The 23,275-nt window shown below is 34.7% G+C and overlaps 1 protein-coding gene across 1 annotated transcript in view; it reads right to left on the bottom strand.

Moving 5' to 3' along the window:
- The window catches only part of MOXD1 (monooxygenase DBH like 1), a 980,239-nt gene that overhangs the window by 477,113 nt on the left and 479,851 nt on the right, over positions 1-23,275 (bottom strand). The window contains exons 7-8 of the mRNA XM_044064284.1: positions 11,462-11,628; positions 2,178-2,369 (exon numbers count right to left, since the gene is read on the bottom strand). Of these exons, the coding sequence (XP_043920219.1) occupies positions 2,178-2,369; positions 11,462-11,628 (359 nt within the window). The remainder of the gene's footprint in view (positions 1-2,177; positions 2,370-11,461; positions 11,629-23,275) is intronic.

A 23,275-nucleotide genomic window follows, 5' to 3' on the forward strand; every position in this document is an offset into this window, starting at 1 on the left:
CATTTGCAGTTAAACCTGAGCACTGTAATGCTCTCTGTGTAGTCTAAACTATAAAAACTTGCTACAGTTTAAAAGAAAAAAAGATATGTTTTTTTTTTTCTTTCTTTCTTTTAATTAAAACCTGGCATTGTCGCTCTCTGTGAAGGATATAAGTTGTAGCATCTACTTGCTACATTAATAACAAGCAGTTTTGTACAGTTTAAAAGAAAAAAAATTTTTTTTCCAGTTAAAATCTAAAGAAGGGGAGTTGGGGGAAGGTTGCCGAAATGGTATCTGATTGGATCCTGCATTTTAGGAGCCCAGGTGCCTGACTGCAGACTTTTTTTTTAAATTGCCTCTCAGCTGAGGAGGGGTGGGTTGTGCAACACAGAAACAGGAGCTGCTGGTTGGCTTGTTACTCCTGCATTTGATGAGCACCAGCCTTCAGATCACATACCTTTATTTATTTATTTTGGTCTTCCATTGAAGATCGACTTACAAGGAGCAGGCATCTTTTTTTTTCTCTTCAACTGAAGAGCTGAGGAGGCAAGGTGCTGGAAGAGGTATCAGCCCAGGCAGTTGTGCCTCTGCTTAGGGATGCTTAACAAAAACTTGTTAAGGAAACCTAAGCACCATACCTCTCAACAGTACAGATTTTCGCAAAATGTCCAGATTTTGGCCTCATATTTTTGGTCTGTTTTTCATAAAATTATGGTTTTCTGGCAAAATAGTGCTAAATCATTAAAGGCTGAAGTTTGAAATTAATGATAGACATTTGAGTTTCAGACTTCATATCTAATTCATGCTAATACAAAACCTGTTATTCTATCAACTTTCAAAGTTTGTAAGAGGAATATTTAAAAATTGTCCCTATTTTGGGGCATTTTTCACACTTTTATTTCTGGCTTTGTCCAGATTTCTTGCTCTGAGAGATTGAGAGGTATGCTAAGCACTGTTAAGTGTGAGTCTTATGACAGGGATTAACAGTAGATAATGCCAGCCAGCAAAGATCAGAGACAGAGTGCAAAACAGCTTTTAAACATAAAGTGTGGCAGACTGAATTATGTAACTGATTTTAGTTCTACAGAGGGATATTTTGTTTCTGCCTGCTCTTTGTCTGACAATACTAACTACTCTTATCATCTTTCAAAGGCTTTGAAAGCAAGAAAGGCACTTTGAGCACCATGTACTGTAAATAATTACAATATTATTATAACCAGCTTTACTTATTCTCATTTTGAGCTTCACTCTTGAAGGGAATTTCTTGGCATTCTTATCTCAAACACATAATCAGTGGATCGTGATCAGAGATCCAAATATAATTCTCTATATTATTTCTGCAAAATGACAAAAGCTTAAACATATCATTAGAAAATCCAAACTGTCAAAAACAAAACAGACTAAAGGTGATGTTCAGTCATTCTGTGGACTTTTAAAGATAAGTACTTATAATAGTATATGGTGAGAATGGATTATAGAGGAATGTTCAGTATGAGCCTATAGATGGAGTTACAAAGTGAGAATGTGATGACTTTAAGAGGATTCAGTGCAGAGTTCACAAAATTGGAATGTAACCCAATAGTATTTTTGGCATCTAATTAGAAATGCAAAGTACAGTGAACATGAGATATTAACAGAGTCTACAGTAGATGGTGGGAGTGCCATTAAACAGAACAATATCGTGGTAACTACGGAAATTAGCACTAGTCAGATTTCCAAAGAAAGACTGCACATACTCCTGTGTGTTTAGTGAATGCTTACATTCTAACCATTATAAACCATTGTAAAGCAATAGTTGTATTGTTTTTTTCTTTCATGTTTTTAATTAATTGTAGAATTTTTCTTTTATTATGAGCACCTTGGTGGAGGTTCAGTAGTTCTAATGAAGCTCTGGCAATAAACAGAAAAAAGGCACTTAACCTTATTCACTAGCTAGTGGTCTTCATGTTTTGTGGGTTTGTGTATTATAAGTTATCTTCTCTTTTTAGTACAGTTTCTTTTTGAGTGTTCTGTAGTCTGTTACAGAGTCCCATTAACCCAAACTATGTACTTAGTAATGTAGTCTTTTTATTATAACAGATGTAATATTTACTGCTACCAAAATGCCTTAAAACAAATGTTAACAGATTGCATGACAGTTATGTTTCAGTATTGCAACCACAGCAATAAAAAGAATTCATAAAGTTAAAAGTTCATACCGGCAAAAGGACTCTTTCCTCTTTTAAAAGATGAGCTTCTTGATAGTTAAAATCAAACTCATCATCATATGCCAGAATTTCTTGTTCAACTCCTTTTCTTATATGCCTTGTTCTCAACACTCGACCAGCAAGGTGTGCATGCAGGAACACACCAAATACATTTATTCCAGATGGCATTTCCTCATTTAAGACCTGAATGTAGAAAGAAAATGCATGATCGGTTAACAACCCTATTTTGTAAAATAGTGAAAAAAAAAGCAATTTCACTGGATGGAAGATGCAATTTAAACTCATAAATTCAAATGTTATAAATGTACCGCCAAATAGTTATTCTATTTTTTTGTTTGTTTTCTAGAACATGGCTGTCAGCATTCCTATAAAAGTAATAAACCATTCTTGTGTTTATAATAATACATTCAAATATACTGCTCATAGGGCATAATGACACCTGGAAGAAAGAAATATATCATTAAGGGAATTTATTACTTAGCACCTAACTGCAATCAGAAATGAAGATGGCAAGATATCTAGAAGAAAACCATGTGAAAAATAACTATACCTTTAATTTTATGGGATTAGAAAATGTGTTAGAAACAAAATATAAGTAGACAAAGAAAGTAAAAATAGAAAAAAAAGTAAAGAATGAATAAAAATATTACAAACAATAAGGTACGGTTGAATAAAATACAATGTTATGCAAAACAAACTAATACTTTAATTGGCATAATACCAGATTTCCACTTCAAGTTTAATAAATAAATGGCATAATAAGCTGGTTAAGTGATTGTCAAAGCCACAGCTATAACTAATATTTGAATCATTATTAAAAGAAAGGGTTATCTGCAAGTTAATTAAACAATAAAACAGTAAAATGCATTATGTGAAAACATGACTTTAGTGTGGTCTGTCTCAACTGCACTGATGATTTTTTTTATCTTATTTATTGTATTTTTTTTTTTTTTTTGTCATTTCAGGTTACTCCATTCGTTTATTAAGCTGTACTTAGTTTTTAAACATAACACAGTAAAGACAGAATAAAAATGCATTTACATTTTGAAATATTTTAAAACTAATTGCATTGTAAAATAATTTGTCGCTGTTTAATTGGTAGGGAAAAATTAGGCTTCTCAGTCTTTAAATCCAATGTCAAATTTTAAAAAAAGTAAAAAAAAAAAATGCAGGGAATTAAAGGCAGCAAAGTAGTAAATTAGCAGAAATCCTTGTGCTTAAGTGCAATGTGATGTAGGCAGAGAAGAAATCTGGGAGCGGAGTACAAGCACAACTCAGTGCAAACTGTTTGCATGTAGTACCCAGTCAAGCTTGATGGTGCTGTTCACAGAACTGGTGGTGTAGGTCCAGCTCCCCTATAGCTCAGCACTAGACACCTAGATACCTGGTAGAACATGTTGTGACATTGTGCAGCTATATCAGTTTACTTGTGGAAGAAATGTTAATTTTATTATTTTTATTCACACACTGACTTAACATGACTGTAAGACAACCTAGTAAGATAGCTAGATTATCTTGTGATGTTACTACAATTTTCAGTTGTTCAGGCAATGGTTTGGCTTTTTCATTGTGGAATAGCTCTCGTAATCCAAGTACAAGGCAGTGGCTTAGCTTGTTCATTCAGGAATGACTATATTAAGCCACATGGAAAAGGAGAACCTTAACTGTTCATGAGGGCTCCGAAACTGAACTTCACGATTACATGGAATTATTTGCTTCTAGTGACCCCCTTTTACCAAACTCTAGCACTGAATTTATGAACCCCTCCCTATATTTTTGTGGTGGGGTTTAGCTGGATATATAGATGCCATACTATACATTGTTAGTCATGGTACATGATTAAAATTTATTAAACCATTGCTTGTCACTTAAATGTGATATTCAGCATGACCTGAGACACATCAGACTGTTTAAGATGTTATGGAAAATATATGTAACTTTTCTATATTTGGGTTCATTTAAGCAGGAGCAGCCTTAGGTCAACTGGTGCCCTAGGCAAAAGGGCACCATGGCACCCCCCACCACACCACCCAGTGCCCCCATCCTAGTCTCCCTACACCAAATAAATACTGGAAAAGTGCCCTACTGTACATGTTTTGCTTCCCTTCAGCAACAGAAGCCATGAAAAGTGTTTAAGATTGACTGGCCCTTAGTGTTGACAGCCAGTAGCCTTTGCCATATGATAACATAAAGAATCAGATAAGTACGTCAGCTTTAAAAAAATAAATAAATCTACTTTCTGCTTGTTGTTAGGTTGTATATTTGAAATTTATGAACCTCTGCATATTCTGTGTTGATTTGTTAAAATATTTTAGGATTTGTTTCTACCGAATTTTGCCAGGTAGATTTGTCTGAGTCTCCTCTATTAAACCTTCTCTGTTACAACTGTGCCTCAGTTTGTTGTTGAAAAATTACCATTTAAAAAGTCCAGTTTGTCCAAATATCTGACCTCTGACTTAGCTAAATAGACTGCACCCAGGAATTTTAATGTATTAAAGGTCTTTATTTCATTCATGGTTAGCTAAATTAGGAACAGAACAATTGCCTTTTTTCACTCATGACAAAAGAAGTCTAATCTGGTTCTCCCAGAATCATGACATTCATGTGGAGACTGAGGGGTATCAACTCCAATCAACAGGGCATATCTCATTTCCTTAATCTGAAAATGTTGAATTCCCTGCCCACATCACTCCGCCAAGTCAGTGAACCCAAGCAGTGTAAGCACACATTTAAAATTACTTGCTGCCCTTGTGCAACTTTTCATTGTTAAAAGAATTCTTTTTTTTCAAAATAATTTTTTATTTTTTAAAAAAAAAAGTTGAGTAAACAAAAATGAATATACACAAAAATTACATACATGGATGCTTGTGACCTTAATATAAAGAGAGATGAACATAAGAACATATTTAACATGAACAAGGAAGAAGACTACAACATCTTGAAGTATGCATAGTATACAAATTAACAACAATAACCCAAAAGGAACAATATATACAGTGCTACCAGTATTAAAAACACCAACAGTGTCAGTACTACATATTAACAATAAATAAAGAAAGATAGTATAAGGGAAGGTTTGTAGGAAAGCCAGAGTTTAGGGATTATTTCAAATAGGCTTTTCCAAAGTTACTGAAATAGGCTCTCTTCTTAGGTCCATTTATGATGAATTTCTGAGCCGAGATATATTTAGTGGCCATGTCTTTGAATCCCGGTCCGATCTAACCAGTTATATGTGATGTAAAGTTTTATGAGGGAGCACATCGTAATTAAGATGTGAAGATGAAATTTAGGCAGTATATTTAGTATAACACTTTGAGAAAACATCATAATGGGATGGAATTGCAGTGCCACATATATATAGTAAGTCAGCTCTCACACCAGGACGAGCTATTGGAATTAAATTTATTAATTCTACGGGGTATAGTAGGAGTTGTTATTCAACATTAGTTGGAGAGTTCTATAGTGGTTTTTATAGTAATTTTTTTCTTTCTCTATAGAAGAAGAGTTTTGCTTATCCAGTATTTGAGAATAGGCAGTTACCTTTGTAAAGTAGAGGGTGTAATAATTTGTATGACGAGGATATTGTTTTGTTGTCATTAGCAACTGTATTAATGATTAGATTTAATTTATCAATTAATAGTGTATCAGGGAATATATTATCGGTTTGTGAAGAAATAAGTTCCTTATTAAAGAGACAAGTTTTATATTTAAGAATATCCCACACTGTAAGGCTTTTTAATGAGAGGAATTTCTCAAGATTCATCATCTTGTTTTTGATGATTAGATTGGATTAAGGTGCATTGGTTGAAGAAGAGGGAGAAAGATGGAGAGATTGATGTCCTTAATCAATTTCTGAAAAGCTTTTATTTTAAATTTCAATAGGGGTGATATTCTTGAACTTTTCAAAGAGGCGGGAGATAGAAAGGGAATAGTTATTTATTTATTGTATTTCTGTATTAACTAGGTGGGTTGGCATGTTTATAGACCTTTTTCAACTACTAAAAGGCCACAAGAGACAAGGACAAGGAGACCTGGTGGAGGAATGAGGAAATACAGCAGAGTATACAGAGGAAGAGGATGGTGAAGAAGTGGGATAAAGAATGTAGGCAGGAGTACAAGGAAATAAGGTATACAGTGAAGAGAGAAGTGGTGAAGAATAAGGATAAGGTATATGGCGAGTTGTATGAAAGGTTGAACACTAAGTAGGGAGAAAAAGGACATGTACCTGGTATTGGCTAGACAGAGGCACCGAGCTGGGAAAGATGTACAGCAGGTAAGGGTGATAAAGGATAATGAGGGAAACATACTCACAAGTGAGGAGAGTGTGTTGAACAGATGGAACGAGTGCTTTGAGGGGCTGATGAATGAAGAAAATGAGAAAGAGAGAAGATTGGATGATGTTGGGATAGTGAATTGGGAAGTGCAATGGATAAGCAAGGAGGAAGTAAGGAGCGCTATAAAGAGAATGAAGAATGGAAAGGCTGTTGGTCCAGATAACATAACTTTGGAAGCATGGAGGTGTTTAGGAAAGATGGCAGTGGGGTTTTTAACCAGATTGTTTAACAAAATCTTGGAAAGTGAGAGGATGCCTGAGGAGTGGAGAAGAAATGTATTGGTAACGTTTTTTAAGAATAAGGGTGATGTGCAGAGCTGTAGTTACTACAGAGGGATACAATTGATCAGCCATAGCATGAAGTTATGGGAAAGAGTAGTGGAAGCTAGGTTAAAAAGGAAGGTGATGAGTCATGAACAGCAGTACAGTTTCATGCCGGGAAAGAGCACAACAGATGCAATGTTTGCCCTGAGGGTGTTGATGGAGAAGTATAGAGAAGTTCAGAAGGAGTGTCTTTGTGTCTTTGTGGACTCTGAGAAAACATACAACAGGGCACCTAGAATGGAGTTGTGGTAATGCATCAGAAAGTCAGGAGTGGCAGAGAAGTATGTTAGAGTGGTACAGGATATGCACAAGGGTAGTGTGACAGTGGTGAGGTCTGCAGTAGAAGTGACAGATGCATTCAAGGTGGAGGTGGGATTACATCAAGGATCAGCTCTGAGCCCTTTCTTATTTGCAATGATAATAGACAGGTTGACAGACGAGACCAAACAGGAGTCCGCATGGACTATGATGTTTGCGGATGACATTGTGATTTTTAGTGAGAGCAGGGAACAGGTTGATGAGACCCTGGAGAGGTAGAGATATGCTCTAGAGAGGACAGGAATGAAGGTCAACAGGACTAGGACAGAATATATGTGTGTGAATGAGAGGGAGGACAGAGGAATGGTGAAGATGCAGAAAGTAGAGCTGGCGAAGGTGGACAAGTTGAAATACTTGGAATCAACAGTTCAGAGTAATGGTGTGTGAGGAAGAGAGGTGAAGAAGAGACTGCAAGTAGGGTGGAGTGAGTGAAGAAGAATGTCAGGAGTGATTTATGACAGACGGGTACCAGTAAGAGTGAAAGGGAAGGTCTACAGGATGGTAGTGAGATCAGCTATGTTATACGGGTTGGAGATGGTGGCACTGATAAAAAGACAGGAGTCGGAGCTGGAGGTGGCTTAGTTAAAGATGTTAAGATTTGCACTGGGTGTGACAACAATGGATAGAGTTAGAAATTAGTACACTAGAGGGTAAGCTGAGGTTGTACAGTTTGGAGGCAAAGACAAAGAAGTGAGATTGCAGTGGTCTGGACATGTGCTGAGGAGGGAAGCTGGGTATACTGGGAGAAGGATGCTAAGGATACAGCTGCCAGGTAAGAGGAAAAGTGGAAGGCCTAAGATAAGGTTTATGGATGTCGTGAGAGAGGACATGAAGGTGGTGGGTGTGAGAGAGCAAGATGAAATGGAAACAGATGATTATCTGTGGTGACCTCTAATGGGAGCAGCCGAAAGAAAAAGAAGAAGAAGAAGAAGAAAGGCCACAATGCACAAGCATTACAAAAAGTAATAAATCACATAACAGTTGAAGTAGCTGTTAAGACTTACATGCAGTACACATTGAACCATGACATATCTGAAAGGACATAAGGAACTTTAAACAATTAATAGATGTAAAATGGCATAAATAACTTTTATACACAGACTGCATTGTAAAGGGAAAAAAAGTAATAAAATCCATTAAGAGAGTAACATTACTGCCAGGAAAAAAAAGATTAAAAGAATTAAATTAATTAAAAACTGTATAAAACTAGCATTCACTTCTGCTGAACCAAAGGCAGACTCTTAAGACTCACAGCTTTGTCTTCTTGAGAGACAAGAGGATAGTTACATGTTTAACTTGCATTTTTGGCCATATAGAGACAGCAAACATGACAAATGAGCTTAAAGGTACGTAAAAACAATTGCATAGCTTCCCTTTTGGTGACTGAAAACTAATTTGCTTTTTTGGATAGAAAAACAATCGCATTCTCCAGATAGTGAGACAGAGAGATAATGCATTGCACACTGTTTAAGGTAGTTTGTAAGAAACAAACTGAAAGTTACCAGAGGAAAGACTATCTTAACTTGTACATGAAAAGACTGATTCCTTTTGCCATCTTAGCTTAGAAAGCATAAAGACTTAAGCATAACAGATGGGTCAGACCAGACTCCCAGATACCTGTGTTGCTGTTTGAGCAGTGGAAGTTTTAAGATGATTGAAAAGTTTGATTTTATGTGCATTATTTATTTTTGTGGTGTACCAGTTGTCATGTAACTGACTTTGTTAGTATAACTTCTAAGTTTAGTTTACTGTCTCTAGGCAAAATAATTGAATTATTTGTTTTTTTGAAAAGCTATTGCGCATCTTCTTTGTTTGAGGAGTAGAGGGGTATTGGTATGTGTTGTTGCCTGCATCAACAGGCGACATAGATACTTGCCCTGGAAAACTGTGGCAAGGGCATTAGCTCCAATGTCTCAGCAACTTCTGGAAAAGAAGCATTTTATTATTCAAAGTGCTAGGAGAGAGTGGACTGCACCTCACACTTCTGATAATGAATTCAAAAAGGGCCCCAGTCTAAATGATCAAGTTCCATTTCAACCATGTGAGGAAGAAGGTACAGAATTTAAATAAAATGTTTAATCTATAAGACTGCTTTGAAACAATTTGACAGGCATCACGAAATTCAATTTTTTAAGTTCATTGATTACAGTAGGGTGGATGCAGTCTGTTAAGAGTGATTCATTTTCTAGACCTTAACAATAAGATTTCTTAAAATACTGATAACGTTTTCGACTTGACAAAAACTAATGTTGTTTAGATTGTCATTAACTCCAGTTTTCATGATCTTTTCCAGCACAGATGATGCTGTAGTGGTTACTTGTTATACTGATAAAACACGTGCTTGCATTATTACACCTCTCCATTGGCAGAGATAAAGTTATTGTCATCATGTGCTTTCTAAGAAGACAACTAGTGTCAGTAAGGAAGAGTTCAACTCTTTCCAAAGTGTTTTGGAATTCATGTGGTGGCAGCCTGCAAATGCCTTAAGTCATTCATATGCCCTTTCTGATTAGGGAAGTTTATATATCTCAGAGAAACTAGTAGTAACAGAGGCCATATCTGAACCTGAAAATTCAAGGGCATTTATGGCTTGATCTCTATAAGATATATATTTTCTGGTTACTTTTGTGATCACTTCAGAATGTTCTTCTCTTATTCTGGTTGTCCTGAGAAGATTATATCTGCCCAGATGGGTAAGGAAACTGGACCTGAAGTAACGTAGAGCATCATCTGTTCAATGCAGTTTCTGCTAGTTATACCATGATCAAGAGAATTTTCTGTTAGTCAGAGCCATAGTTTAGTCCTTGGACCCCAGAATGGTGTTAGCCCTGAACCAAAAGTTGAAGAGAAAAACAAAAATTAACTTACATAACTCTGGACTGCAGCAAGAAGCTTATGCAAGCTCTTTGCCACAGTTACTAACACCTAAGATACTACATAATATCATTGAAGAAGCTGTGATATCACCTGCTGCATCTTAAATAACTGCTGCTATTCCACTGGTACCCCACCAGTAACTGACAATCTTGCCCCTTAAATGCTTGCACTCAGGGATATGGTCCCAACTACCTTACCCCAGTTATGGCTCTAGTTATAATTTTTAATGCCTCTAATGGCAATGAACCTAACATGAATGTCTGATGGGATATAATACCAACTAGCAAAAATGATGCATGTTGACTGATACAATCTGGCATAGTGCTAGATATTTTTCTATAAGAAGACTTCATGTAAAAATCCAGTCCACAATGTTGTCTCTAACTGTCTTTTTATCACTTCATGTTAATAACATGGTAGAAATGATGCAAATCACTGAACCACTGGACTCTCTACTTTTCTATCAAAAAGAGTACTGAGATCCCAAACAATCAACAGTTTGGCTTTGCAATGGAGTTCAGTCAACCACTTGTATAGAAAAGTCAGTTGTGACTTACCTAGTCTCTGGTAGGTGTATCACAGACTGATTTCCTCCATACTCTCCTCAATAAATGAGACAACTAACATGTTTGTAGAATAAGGTAGCTAGGCCTTATATATATATATATATATATATATATATATATATATATATATATATATATATATATATATATATATATATATCTACATATATACACACACACACACACACACACACACACACACACACACACACGCACACACACACACACACAGTGAAACAGAGTTCAGAAGAACCAATGACTGCTACTCCTCCAGCTTTTCTTCACAATAAACACATATTTATATGTAAATGTCTTTTAATATTGGTGTGTAAACAGAAAAAAAGATTAAAAAGAATTATGACATCCGTGAATTATGGACTAATGGTTAATTGCGATAATGGCAATAAAATTTGTTGGAAATGAGGCAGAAGGATTAATGAATGACAGTGCAGTGTTCAATAAATTCTTTCACACTTTCCTAGTGAAATAATTAAAGCACAAAAAATACACCACACAAGAATACAGTACTGTCTGGCAGTTTTTGACAGATAGGCTCTGAGCTATTAAAGAGTTTCATTCTGTAGTCTTGTATTTGATTCCCTCATGTTCATTTCAGTGTGTGCCTCTGAACAGTTACAAAATGAAACAGTGCTACTAGATTGGCTCTGAAAAAGTAAAAGTAAATGGTTGGTTACCTGATTAATAAATAAACAAAAAAAGAACATTAAACAGTTATGTCCATTAACAACTAATTGCAATTTATTGACTTCTGTTTTGTTTTTCTCTCTATTACAGCAGTATATATTTGCTCCCAGGATAAATATCTCTTTAAGAAAGTCAAAGAAGTTTACAGATACCTCAGTCACACATTCTGAAGGGCAGTGTCCTTCAGACACAAAAGCTGGAACATGTGGCGGTATCATATGGTAAAGACTGACCCATACTCCCGTTTCAATTATACCAGCATCATATGTCCTCAGCTCAGGTGTATAAAACAGTCTTAGTCCTGAAGAATCAGTCAGTCCTAGAAACACAAACAGAGAAAATGCACGTGTTTTATAGAAAGTTGAGAGATTACTAAGTTATAACAACATGAGAGAGAAGTCAGACATGAAGGCAACTTTCAAACAATGCATTATCTTAGATGATAGGGACAAAAAAAACATTAAAATAAAAGCTCCAATATAGCTTGGCACTCATTTTAGAGTGTAAGTCATACTGTATGCTGCCCACTATGTCTCTAATTCCTTGGTAGTACTGTAATTGCAATGCACAAGTCATATTGTCATGTCCTGTTTAACTTTCTAAACTATTGCTCTATGATTAGCTATCCAAAACAGAAGGTAAAAATGACACTCATTTGTAAAATGTTTGTTTTGCTCCTAATTTTAGTAGTAATTTTCTTTTTTTCCCCTGCTTTACAAAAGTCTGTTTGTTTACCAGTGCTAGATGTGACATTAAGGACAACAATCTGCATATGCACCACAGCTGCCTTTTATGCCACTGTTATCAGTATCTTACTTACTATTAAGCATTATTTTGAGAGCACACAGCATGTTTTGTAACTACATAGCTACGCTGCCACAGACAGAATACATTCATTAAGGTATATATGAAGATATTTACATAAATACTGTACTCTCCCAACCTCAGGAAGAAAATGATTGCCTTTCACAATGCAATATTTTAGTCAGTGTCAAAATTTATTTAACAAATATTTTAAGGAAGTAAAGTATACTTTTGAGTTAAATATTTTCTTGAAAATTCTGAAATGTTAAGATTCTATCTTGCACACTCTAAAGTATTTATATTTATCATTTGATTCAAAAATAACAATAATGTAACAAGGAAAAAACAGGCAAAAAACATTTTTCAGTAAGTGAAACAAGTATAGCAGTCTTTATAGTAAGAATAATTCAGGCATAGAAATCAAAAAATATCATGTACATGACAAATATGAGGCAAAAAAATGCTTGATCTTCTTGCCTTTACCTTTATTAAACTTATTCCAAGACAATATGGTGAGAGGTGCATATGCAGCATATTTTTCAGGATCTTTCCTTGTTTCAAAACAGGAGATATTAAACATTATTTCCATGAGGGTGAAATCTCATTAACTTTTCTGAACTAATAAGCATACATTTTAAATAAATTTAATAATTTATCTGGAAGTACTTCGCAAGTGTCAGGAATAAAACCATCATGCCCTGGTGTTTTTTTATTATTTACTCTTTTCACATGTTATTTAATTTCACACATAGAGATATTTTCATCAATTAAGCAATTTTGGTTTCGGATAGTTTCTGTTCAATGTTTTATTAAGAAAGTTATATAATTTGTATCTAAATATATACATTCAGTGTTCACATTTTTTTATAGTAATTGTTAAACATTTCTAGTATGTCATCTATGTCTGATTAAATTTCCTCAGCCTCTTTATTTAACATATATTTAATATGATTTGATTTATTAATTCATTTCAGTTTATTTGCTTGTCTATGTAAACATTTATGAATAGTTGCACATGACTTAAATTTAACCTTTTGTCCAATGCTAAACTTATTTTATGAGTTAATATTTTTTGACATTCATAAGTTATGTCTTACAATTTTCATTCTTTTTGTATCTTCTTTTTGTACTTTAATTTTTTTTCAGAATGTGATTTTTTTTTGTTGTAAAATCTCTATTCCCTTATTCAATTTTCTTAAATTTTAGCATTGCATCATTATTTATTTATTTATTTATTTGCTGACTATAGAGTTTAAAATAATATTAACTAAATTACTGTTGCTTAACTCCATACAGATTTCTATTTCTTGAATTAGTCAATCTTTGAAATCAGGCTATTTGTTTAAACAAAGCTGGAATTACAGAAGCTAAAGTAACATTTCTTGTAGTACTTGCAATGTTGAAACATATGCCATTATGGTCTGTTAATGGACATGGGATTACTGTCACATTATCTGACATAGATTGCAATTCTAAAGAAATGAAGACGCTGTCTATTCTAATTTAGGTCCCAAAATAAAAGAATCTTTCTCAGTAAATAATATTATGTTTTTAATTTTTTTTCAATAATAAATCTTTATTGTTTTATCATTTTCAATACAAACTTAAAACAAAAACAGAATTAAAGATAAATACCAAATAATGTTTCTAATAATAACACCATAACATATATACAATATTTACATGATTGCTTCCAACTGTAACATTAATTTATACAAGAAGATATCAAAATGATTAAGAATGATTCAAGTAATAAACAATTTGTTGTTAAAAAGTTTCCTTAAAATGTATACATAACTCAGAATACATTTAGGTTCAAAGTATTACACCAATATAATATTAAACACTTGTTCCCATATTTTCGGATTATTTATATTTTTATTATGCTCATAAAGAAGTAATTTGTGGGCTAATATATGTCTCATTGCTAGAATCTTAAAGTGATCCCATGAAGTTTGAGATGGGTTTAACCAATTTGTAGCTATATATAGTTTCATTAACAGGAAGATATTAATAAATATAGTGATTTGTGATCTAGAAAGTTCTTTTGGAGGGATATGTAAAATCATAAATTCCCATGAAAGTGTTGGACTTTGATATCCCATCTTTTGAAGTTGTATTTTTAAGGAGTTCCAAAGTTTATAAATGCATTTGCAGCTCCAGAACATATGGAGAAGATCAGCAGGTTGGTCTTTACAGTATGGACAATTTAGAGATTTTGTAGAATTGAATTTATGCAAGCTAAGGCATGTATAATATGCATTATTCAATATCATAAGCTGAGTATACATCAACTTTTGAAGAGAGATAGATTTTGTTGTTAAGTTAATTGCTTTGGATATTTGATTTTCTTCTATCAATGGGATTTTATCTTTCCAATATTTTGACAAAAGAACTTTATCCTGAAATTTGAACTCTTTTATTAATTTATTTGCAGTGGTTATAAATTTAACATCTTGTTAAAGAGTTTGCCATAAATTTGAGCATTTTGTTAAATCCTCATCTCTGGGTTTGAAATTCTTAAAGTAACTTATAGAGAGTTCCTTAATTTGTTTCAATATAACTAGATAAGCTTTAGGTAGATTCAATTCTTGTCTTATTTCATTAGCTGAATATTTGAGATATGAGTAGATGTCAAGTAAAGTTAAATGAACTATTAATGGGAAATTTTTAAGATCTATTAATTGATTATTTAGTCTCAAGTTGGGATTCCTATGGAAAGATTGAAAGACCATCATATGCTGAGTAAGATCTAGTGATTGAAATAAATTTTGTATTGATGTTATATATAATTTAATGTGATCCATTATCGCATATAATTTCAACTTGTCTTTTCCTAGAAAGGGTAGTGCTTTAGGATTAATATTCAGATTCAAAATATGTTTATAGGTTCATAGGTTCAGTGACACTGAAGTAATCCCTGGGGTATATCGATCCCCATCCATTGGTCAAGATTCCTCTTTAACAAGACCAGATTTTGTTCCACAGCATAGGAGTCTCTGGGTGATGAATCTGTCCGTCTCCCACCCTTGTGGTTCTGAGGATCTAGATTTTTGAGGAGAAGCATATTCATCAAATCAGGGTCTGACATGGCCTTATATGTCAGGCACAGGTCACCTCTGAGCAAGCGGTATGAGACTGAATAGAGCTGGAGTTCTTTCAGTCGGGCAGCATAAGACATATATTTGAGACCCTTTATCCTTTTGGTGAGGAACTTTTGGGGCCTATGACCTCCTTGATCTAGATGTGAATCCCTTCATGATCAGGTGGGCAATGTAGAAGGTTTTCCTAACGACTTTAGCAACATGAGTGTCAAGCAAAGGCTACTGTCAACCTGGGTCCCCAGATCCCTGATGACTTCTTCTGTGCTCAGTGGATTGCCACCTATATGGTAGCCATGGCTCTGGCACCAGTTATCCATTTCTGTGAGGCCCTTCTGAAGGATATCTGTGTCAGATGTGTTTGCTTGTACTTCAGAAAAGTAGATGCCCATCTTGTGAGGTGACTGTCTCGAAAAGTCAACCAAGTTTAAAAGGCATGATCTGCCTTTGACAAAGCCAAACTGGGTTGGATCCAAAGACTGCAAGTTCTATCCTGAGGTGAGGCTAAGATTAAACAGCTGTCCTAACTGTGGGTTTAATTTGGAGATGTTAGTTTGCACTGAACCTGTCAGCCAGTATGTTGGCAATGTGTGTAGGTTCAGTAATCTTCACATCATTTTGAACTAATTCTGAGCATATCTGGGAGTTTCCTCCTAGGTTTCTAACATAGCTAAAGAAGGCCTTATGATTGTCTTTTACTTATAATGATCAAAGGTGTCTTACCTTTCAAGGTTGTAGAGCTTGTTTATGGCTGGGGTCCACCAGACTGACGCTTTGCCTTGGTACAAAGAGTCTTAGTTTTGTTTGGGATTGCCTGATCCATGCAGTCCTGTAGGTGCTGGTAGAAGGCATTTGTAAGTGATAATTCAAAATTACCCATGCTGGTGACCACTTAGTACTAAATGCATCATAATTAGCAATTCTTAAGAGTCTGTTAGAGTTTATTATTAAATAATAGGTTTCAAAATTTGGTAAGTCCAATCCCCCTCTGTTTTTTGGGGTCATTAATTTATCATATGATATCCTAGTTTTCCTTGGTTACCAAATAAATTTAACCAACTCTTTATGAATCTGTTTAAAAAATTTCTTAGAAATTAACACTTGAGCATATCTAAAAATATATAATAATCTGGGTAATATATTCATTTTAATAATTGAAACTTCCGCTAATACTGGTAATCTTAAAGTATTCCATCTCTTAAAATCAGACATTATTTGATCCCAAACCATTTTAATATTAATAGTATAAAAACCTTTATCATCTGTGGAAAAGATAATACCCAAGTATCTAATATTATCTTTAAACTTTACCTGTCCCACCAATGGTAAAAGCAAAAAAGGTTTGGGAGTTCTTAAAGGGAATATATTCATTTTTTTAAGATTAATTTTGTAGTTAGATATTTCTGCAAAGTCATCTACTGCTTTTAATAACTCTTTAGTGTCTGAAATTGGAGTTGTACAGTATATATTGAGATCATCCATAAAAGCCGCCATTGATATTTTAGTTCCATAAAGTATTGGGGCATTATGATATACATTCTGTTTAATAGATAAGAATAAGGGTTCTAGATATATATTGAATAGTAAAGGGGACAAAGGACAACCCTGATGGGTTCCATTTTTGATCTGTATTCTTTTAGAGAATTTTTTATTTATGTATAGAGTTGTATAAGGATTATTGTATAAAATTTTTAACATTAGAAAAAATTCTTGAGGTATATTAAAATATGGTAAAATATCAAATAAAAAATTATATTAACTCTATCAAAAGCCTTCTGTGCATCAATTATGAGTGCATAAATATTTAAATTTTTCTGTTTAGCATAAGCAATCAATGTATGAAGTGTTAGTGTATTATCACTAGTTTGTCTAGTAGTTATAAAGCCGGCTTGTTCATTAGATATTATTTGATTCATTATTTTTTTAATCTACTAGCTAGAATAGAGGTCAAAATTTTCATATCCACATTTATTAATGAAATTGGTCTATAATTATCTGGACATCAGAATTAACTTTAGGTATGAGAATAGTTTTTGAGGCACTAAAATGAGGGTCATCGATTTTATTATTAATTATGTAATTAAATACACTCAAGAGTATTTTACCAAAAATATCACAAAAAGTTTTATAAAATTCCGCCATCAAACCATCAGGGCCCGGTGCTTTATGTGATTTCATGTGTTTAATTATATATATTACTTCTTCATCAGATATAGGTTTAATCAAATCTTTTTGAAAATTATCATCTATTTTCGGAAAACTAATTGTTTGTAAGAATTCTTTATTAGTCCTATGTAAGGATACATCCTTTTGATCACCATAGATACTAGACTATATCTGTTCAAAAATATTAATAATATCTTCAGTCTTAGAATAACTTGTATTCTTAAATTGTATTTCCGAAATTTGTACTGCTGTTCTCGATTGATTAATAATTCTAGCTAATGCCCTTGATGGTGTTTGAATATGGTTGGCATACCTCGCTAACATCCTATGTTCATGAAATGTCAGTCTATTGTTTTGGATTAAAAAGAGATCTTTTTGGCATTTAAATAATTCCATCTCTGTTTGAGTATTATAATTCTGAATTAATTCTTGGTCAAGTGTTTTTATTTTAGCTTCCAATTTTTGTATATCTCTAATTTGTATTTTTTTATAATATGAAGCTTTTTGCAAAAAGATCCCTCTTACTTGTGTTTTAACTGTTGCCCATTCAATATCTGGTGCATGTTGCTGTTCCTCTAATCTAGCTAATAGGCCATTAAGGAAATCTATAATTTCATGTATTATTTCCTCTATATTTAACACATTTGGGTTAAGAGACCAATTATAACCCCTTTGCAGCAAGCTAATTCTAGGATCTTTAGTAAAACTTAATGAAATTTTTGAATGATCTGATAAATGACAAGCATGTATAAAGACTAAAGGTTCAAAATTAATCATTGTTCCTGAAATCAAAAAGAAATCTATTCTGGACCACATTTTGTGACACGTTGAATAAAAAGTAAAGTTATTTGTATTAAGGTGATTATTTAAATATTTAAAAGGGTCATATAGTTGGAAATCCTCCTTTATATCATTTATTGCTATTACTGCTTGTCTATTAAATGCTCTTTGTGGACAAGATCTATCCAACTTCGGATTTTGATAAGAGTTCCAATCCCCTCCAATAATTATATAATATTTATCATACTGGGTCAAAATCGGATAAAGTGATGCTATGAAAAGTTGTTGATTATTACAAGGTACATATATGTTTAAAAGTAAATAGGTTTATCAAAAAGAGTGAAAGAAATAATAACATAACACCATCTTCCTTCTTTATCTATTTTAGAGTCTAAAATTTTCCCTTGATATTGATTTTTAATGACTATAGCTACCCCAGCACTGTTAGTTTGACCTTCTGAGGCTACAACTTCTCTAATCCATTTCCTTTTCTTAATATCAACCCATTGATCATTAGTTAAATGTGTTTCTTGAAGTAGTATAAAAGACGCCTTAGCCTGCAAAAGTAAATGAAAAAATAATTTCCTCTTCTTTAAGTTCTGGAGCCCTTTTATATTCCATGAGTCTATTTCCCACATTTCAATGGGTTATTTTATATAGTAGGCGTTTAAAAGGGAAAACATAAGATAAAATCAAAATAGTTTTAAAAACATATATAATTTGGAAGCATTCTTGAAATCCCGTCCTATACCAGTGCCTACCCACTCTACCCCCGGACCAGGACATATATAGGTCTTGTATAGCGTAAAAAACTAAAAAGGTCAATAAAATAAACATATGTAAAACCTTCAGGTTATAACAACTCAAAAACATCCCATAGACAGAACCTATATAAATTAAATTTAATTCTACAAAGCCTAATCTAAACATTCCCTACCAAACACTACTGTTCATCTACATCTCTTTTATTAACTGTTATTTACGTAAATCATGCTGAAGATATAACACTAATGTAGAAAAAGCTTTCAATCATTTTGATTAGCTAGCTATATATAAACAGTACAGGTCATTTATGATAGTATGCAAATGTCATTCAGTAAAATTAAAATCCAATATTTGGTCAACATTGTCTTCTATTATTTTAAGCATCAAATAGAGGAAGAGAAAAAAATACCCTCTTCATGATATGTTATATCAATATAGAAATACAGGTATTAAGATAAAAACAAAAAATAATTAACTTTCCTAATGGATATATTAAGTCCTTCATTGTTTATATACTTCAGCTCAACACTATCTCCTAATATTATTAAGTGATGCCTAGCTCAATGCTTACACTATTACACCACTAGTGTACTATAAAACTATGTCACATCTAACTAGTAATATATGAATTTTATTATGTTATACTTATATAGAATGTCTAGTGTAATTCCTATATATGTGTCACTCACTAGTATTAAGGGACTCAATATGTCCTTTCAGACTAATTCTAAAGTAGTAGCACAGCATCTATTTATCTTAAAGAAAAAAAAAAACAAATATTTCCTGTTCCCCATTTATCTATTATATACTACAAGACTTTAGCTGTTATATGAAATGTAAATGTAATAGAATGTTCCTATGTGCTTAAATTACTCTAAACATCATCGTTTTATGTTGTTCATACATTACAGAGCTTAAAACAGTTCTCTTCGGATTTCCAGGCCTGGAAACCATACAGAAACGCTCGCGATGGGGGACAGTTAATACAGCCGGACTTCCGGAAGTGCCACAGTAAAAACTGCACCCTCAGCAGCATCCAAGGCATTTCCTGTCTCCTCGTCGGTGTGAAGACTTCGTGAAAGCCATAAAACTTTGGGAATCACTCGTTGATGACCAGGATCAACAAGACAAAGTCCTTATCTAATCCAGAAGAGGTCTAAAGCACTAAAAATGAAAACAAAGGATTACCAAAACCTCGAGCCACAGCAACAGATGAATCCGACCTCGGATAGCGTGCCAGTCTCAACGGGAAGCCAGATCGAGTCTCAGAGACAGGTAAGCACCTAAAAACCTTCAAAAAGACAGTGTTTGCCGCATTTTTTGTTGAAACAGAATATTTAGACCCATCCATTGTAAATATTAACGTATGAGGATATTTCATTTGAAATTTTATATGCTTATCAATAAGAAACTTACAATATGAAGATAGTGACTGTCTAGCTTGTCTGACTTGTAAAGGCAAATCCTGAGCCAGAGAAATTCTATTGTTGTTCCATATAATATATCCTCCACTTTTTTAGGTGTTATAAGAATTTTGCTGACATCTTGGTAGTTAAGTATTTTAACATACACAGGTCTTGGGCTATTCGAAGCTTGTGATTCTCTTAGAGCTCTATGCGCCCTTTCTATGATTATTTGTTTTATCATGTCAGAGTCTTTAAGAAGTACTGTAAGTATTTGTGTAATAGATGGAATTAACTCATTATATTGTACAGATTCCGGGATTCCTCTAATAATTATATTGTATCTCCTGGATCTCACCTCTAGATCAGTAAGCTTAGTTTGAATATCAAGAATGTCCAGCTCATGTGTATCTGATTTTTTTGCAAGGAAAATTAATTTGTCTTCATTTTCTGATATCAGAGCTTCAGTCTTGTCCATTCTTTCAAGAATTTGAGTACAGGAAATTCCAAAAGTTTGTATTTGCGTAGTTAGTTCTTTCAGAGCCTCTTGAATAGGTAACAAAGCAGTCTTGATGTCTTCCATGTTTAGCACTTGATCAGATTTAGTTTTGCTCCCTGTTTTTTGCTGTTCCTGCTGTTTTATAATTTTTTGCCTTTTGGAAATTATTTCTTTCTCCAGTGACTGCAGTTCTGAAAGTTTTGTTTTGGTAGTAGTTATATCCATAGTTTTTTCCTCTTTCAACATTTTATAGCTGTACAGAAACTCAGAGTGTACCAAGCACACGGTTCCTTTGTTTGATTCTCTCTTCAGAGCCAGCTAATCTACTATAATCCTGTTAAATATTCTATTTTTCTTCGTTTTTTTCCCTTCTTGAAGGACAGTTAGATGAAGTTGTAATTATTAATCAATCGAAAATAGCAACAGTACCAAAAATAAAACACAACACCACGGATCTATAAAGGCTGTCTTCTTGCTTCTAAAACTCCACCAATAATTCCAGGAACCATCGAAAAACAAGAGTAGCAAAATATGAACTTTATTCCATAACAAAAATAAAACAGGATTGAGCGCTTTCGTCTCCGTACCGGAGACCTACTGCATAACTGCTCCTTGCCTTGCTTGGAGACATCCAGACCCACTACAACGGGGAGTGGAGTGCAACAAGTAGGTCACAGTTTGAAATGCCTCTGGATGACGGTGATGGCTCTGACACTCATGCCTCTCAACTGAAGCAACAGAAGTAGAAACAAACTGAGATGAATGAAACAAAATCCACGTCAGCAGAACCAGCAGCAAAAAGTCCAATATTAAGTGTTTTATTAACATCCACTTTTCATTCAAGAAAACTGAACTTCTTCAGACAAACAGATTTATATAAATAAATTCAGATAAATAGAATTATATGGAATAAAACTGCAATGTAACACTTTTCATGATTTCCCCATAATAGTCAATGCATGCATGCTACACCACACCATGGCGCAAGGGTTGTTAAGGGGCTGTGACAGTGTTCTGCATGGTAACTAGGAATTAGTAGGCAATGCCATGCAAATGAGAGGAGTAATAGTGAATCACAAATTTCTCGCCAGTGTAAGGATGTACCTCACAGCATAGCATTACAACACTGAGGTGTGCCCTGGAGATAAAGATGACATCAAGAGAGGGGTGTGCCACCTTTGCTGTAAGCACATTGGAGCACTGCTAATCCAGTTTGCCTGTTGCTAAGCAAAGCTGCAGGATAGGGGTGTGCTGAAGTAGCCATAGCTTTGCTTAGCTGAGAGCACACAAGGTAATCAAATGTGCATGTGAACATTGATGAAAACGCGCTGTAAATCCGGTAACCGGCTGTGCGCGTTGTGCACCAGAGCAGAAATAGGAAGGATACAGGAAAAAAATAAGGAAATGCTGCAGCATGGAAGGTGGAGTACAAATGAGTAATTAACAGCTAGGAACCCACAGTGGGCCATTGACAACAGCTAAAAAGGCTGCTAGTAGCTACCTGAAGAACAGGAAAGGGGAAGTGCCGTACTGCAAAGAAAACAGCACTGACACAGCAGAACAAAGCAAAATTGCAGTAGATCAGCTACATAACACATTTCGCAACACATTCCTGGGTAGGGAAAGTACAAAACAAGAAAGCCGGCAGCTGGATGCATGCCTGACAGTGGGAAGGGATTCAGGCTGAAAAGTGAATCATGGCAGGCAAGCATAATTCAACACCAAAGGCCCCACAATTGCAGTACTCGCTGTAAAACCCATAATTAAGATACCCTGTAGCTGGAATTGCACATACACACCCAATGACATCAGCAGCATCCATAGCACAATAGTATAAAGTGGGAAAGCACCTCACACACACTTGTGTATTCCCATACACTCTGCACCACCGGTGTATACAGACGGGGAACTTTTAATATGTACATGTTAGGGGCTGCCATAGCTTTGATTCACCAGCATGTGTTGGAGACTGAAGGTGGTGTGGAGGATGATGCTAACAACCACCTCAGGCACCGGAGGAGGAGAAGAGTGTTCGGACCCAGGGTAACCTACCAGGGGCTAAATGATCTGGAGATATTACAGCATTACAGGGTGGACAGGGACACCATACAGCAACTTGTTGAGCTGTGCCGGCCACGCCTCAGAGCCAGAAATAACAGAGGGGAACCCATCCCAGTGGACACAAAGGTATGTGTAAGCTTGAGAATACTAACCACAGCTACCTTTCAAAGGCCAACTGGGGATATCCTGGGGATCTCACAAGCATCAGCATCCAGGGTACTCCACCAGTTCCTGGATGCCATGTTACCACATGCCAATGAACACATATACTTCCCTTGAATGCAGGAGGAGTTGGCCAGTAATGTGCGTCTCTTCCACCGTGTGTCAGAATACCCTGAGGTACTTGGTACAATAGACTGCACGCACATACACATCAAGTCACCCCCC

Source organism: Protopterus annectens, chromosome 1.part0 (assembly GCF_019279795.1).
Source record: "Protopterus annectens isolate FY-2018-M chromosome 1.part0, PAN1.0, whole genome shotgun sequence".
Classification (NCBI taxonomy): domain Eukaryota; kingdom Metazoa; phylum Chordata; order Ceratodontiformes; family Protopteridae; genus Protopterus; species Protopterus annectens.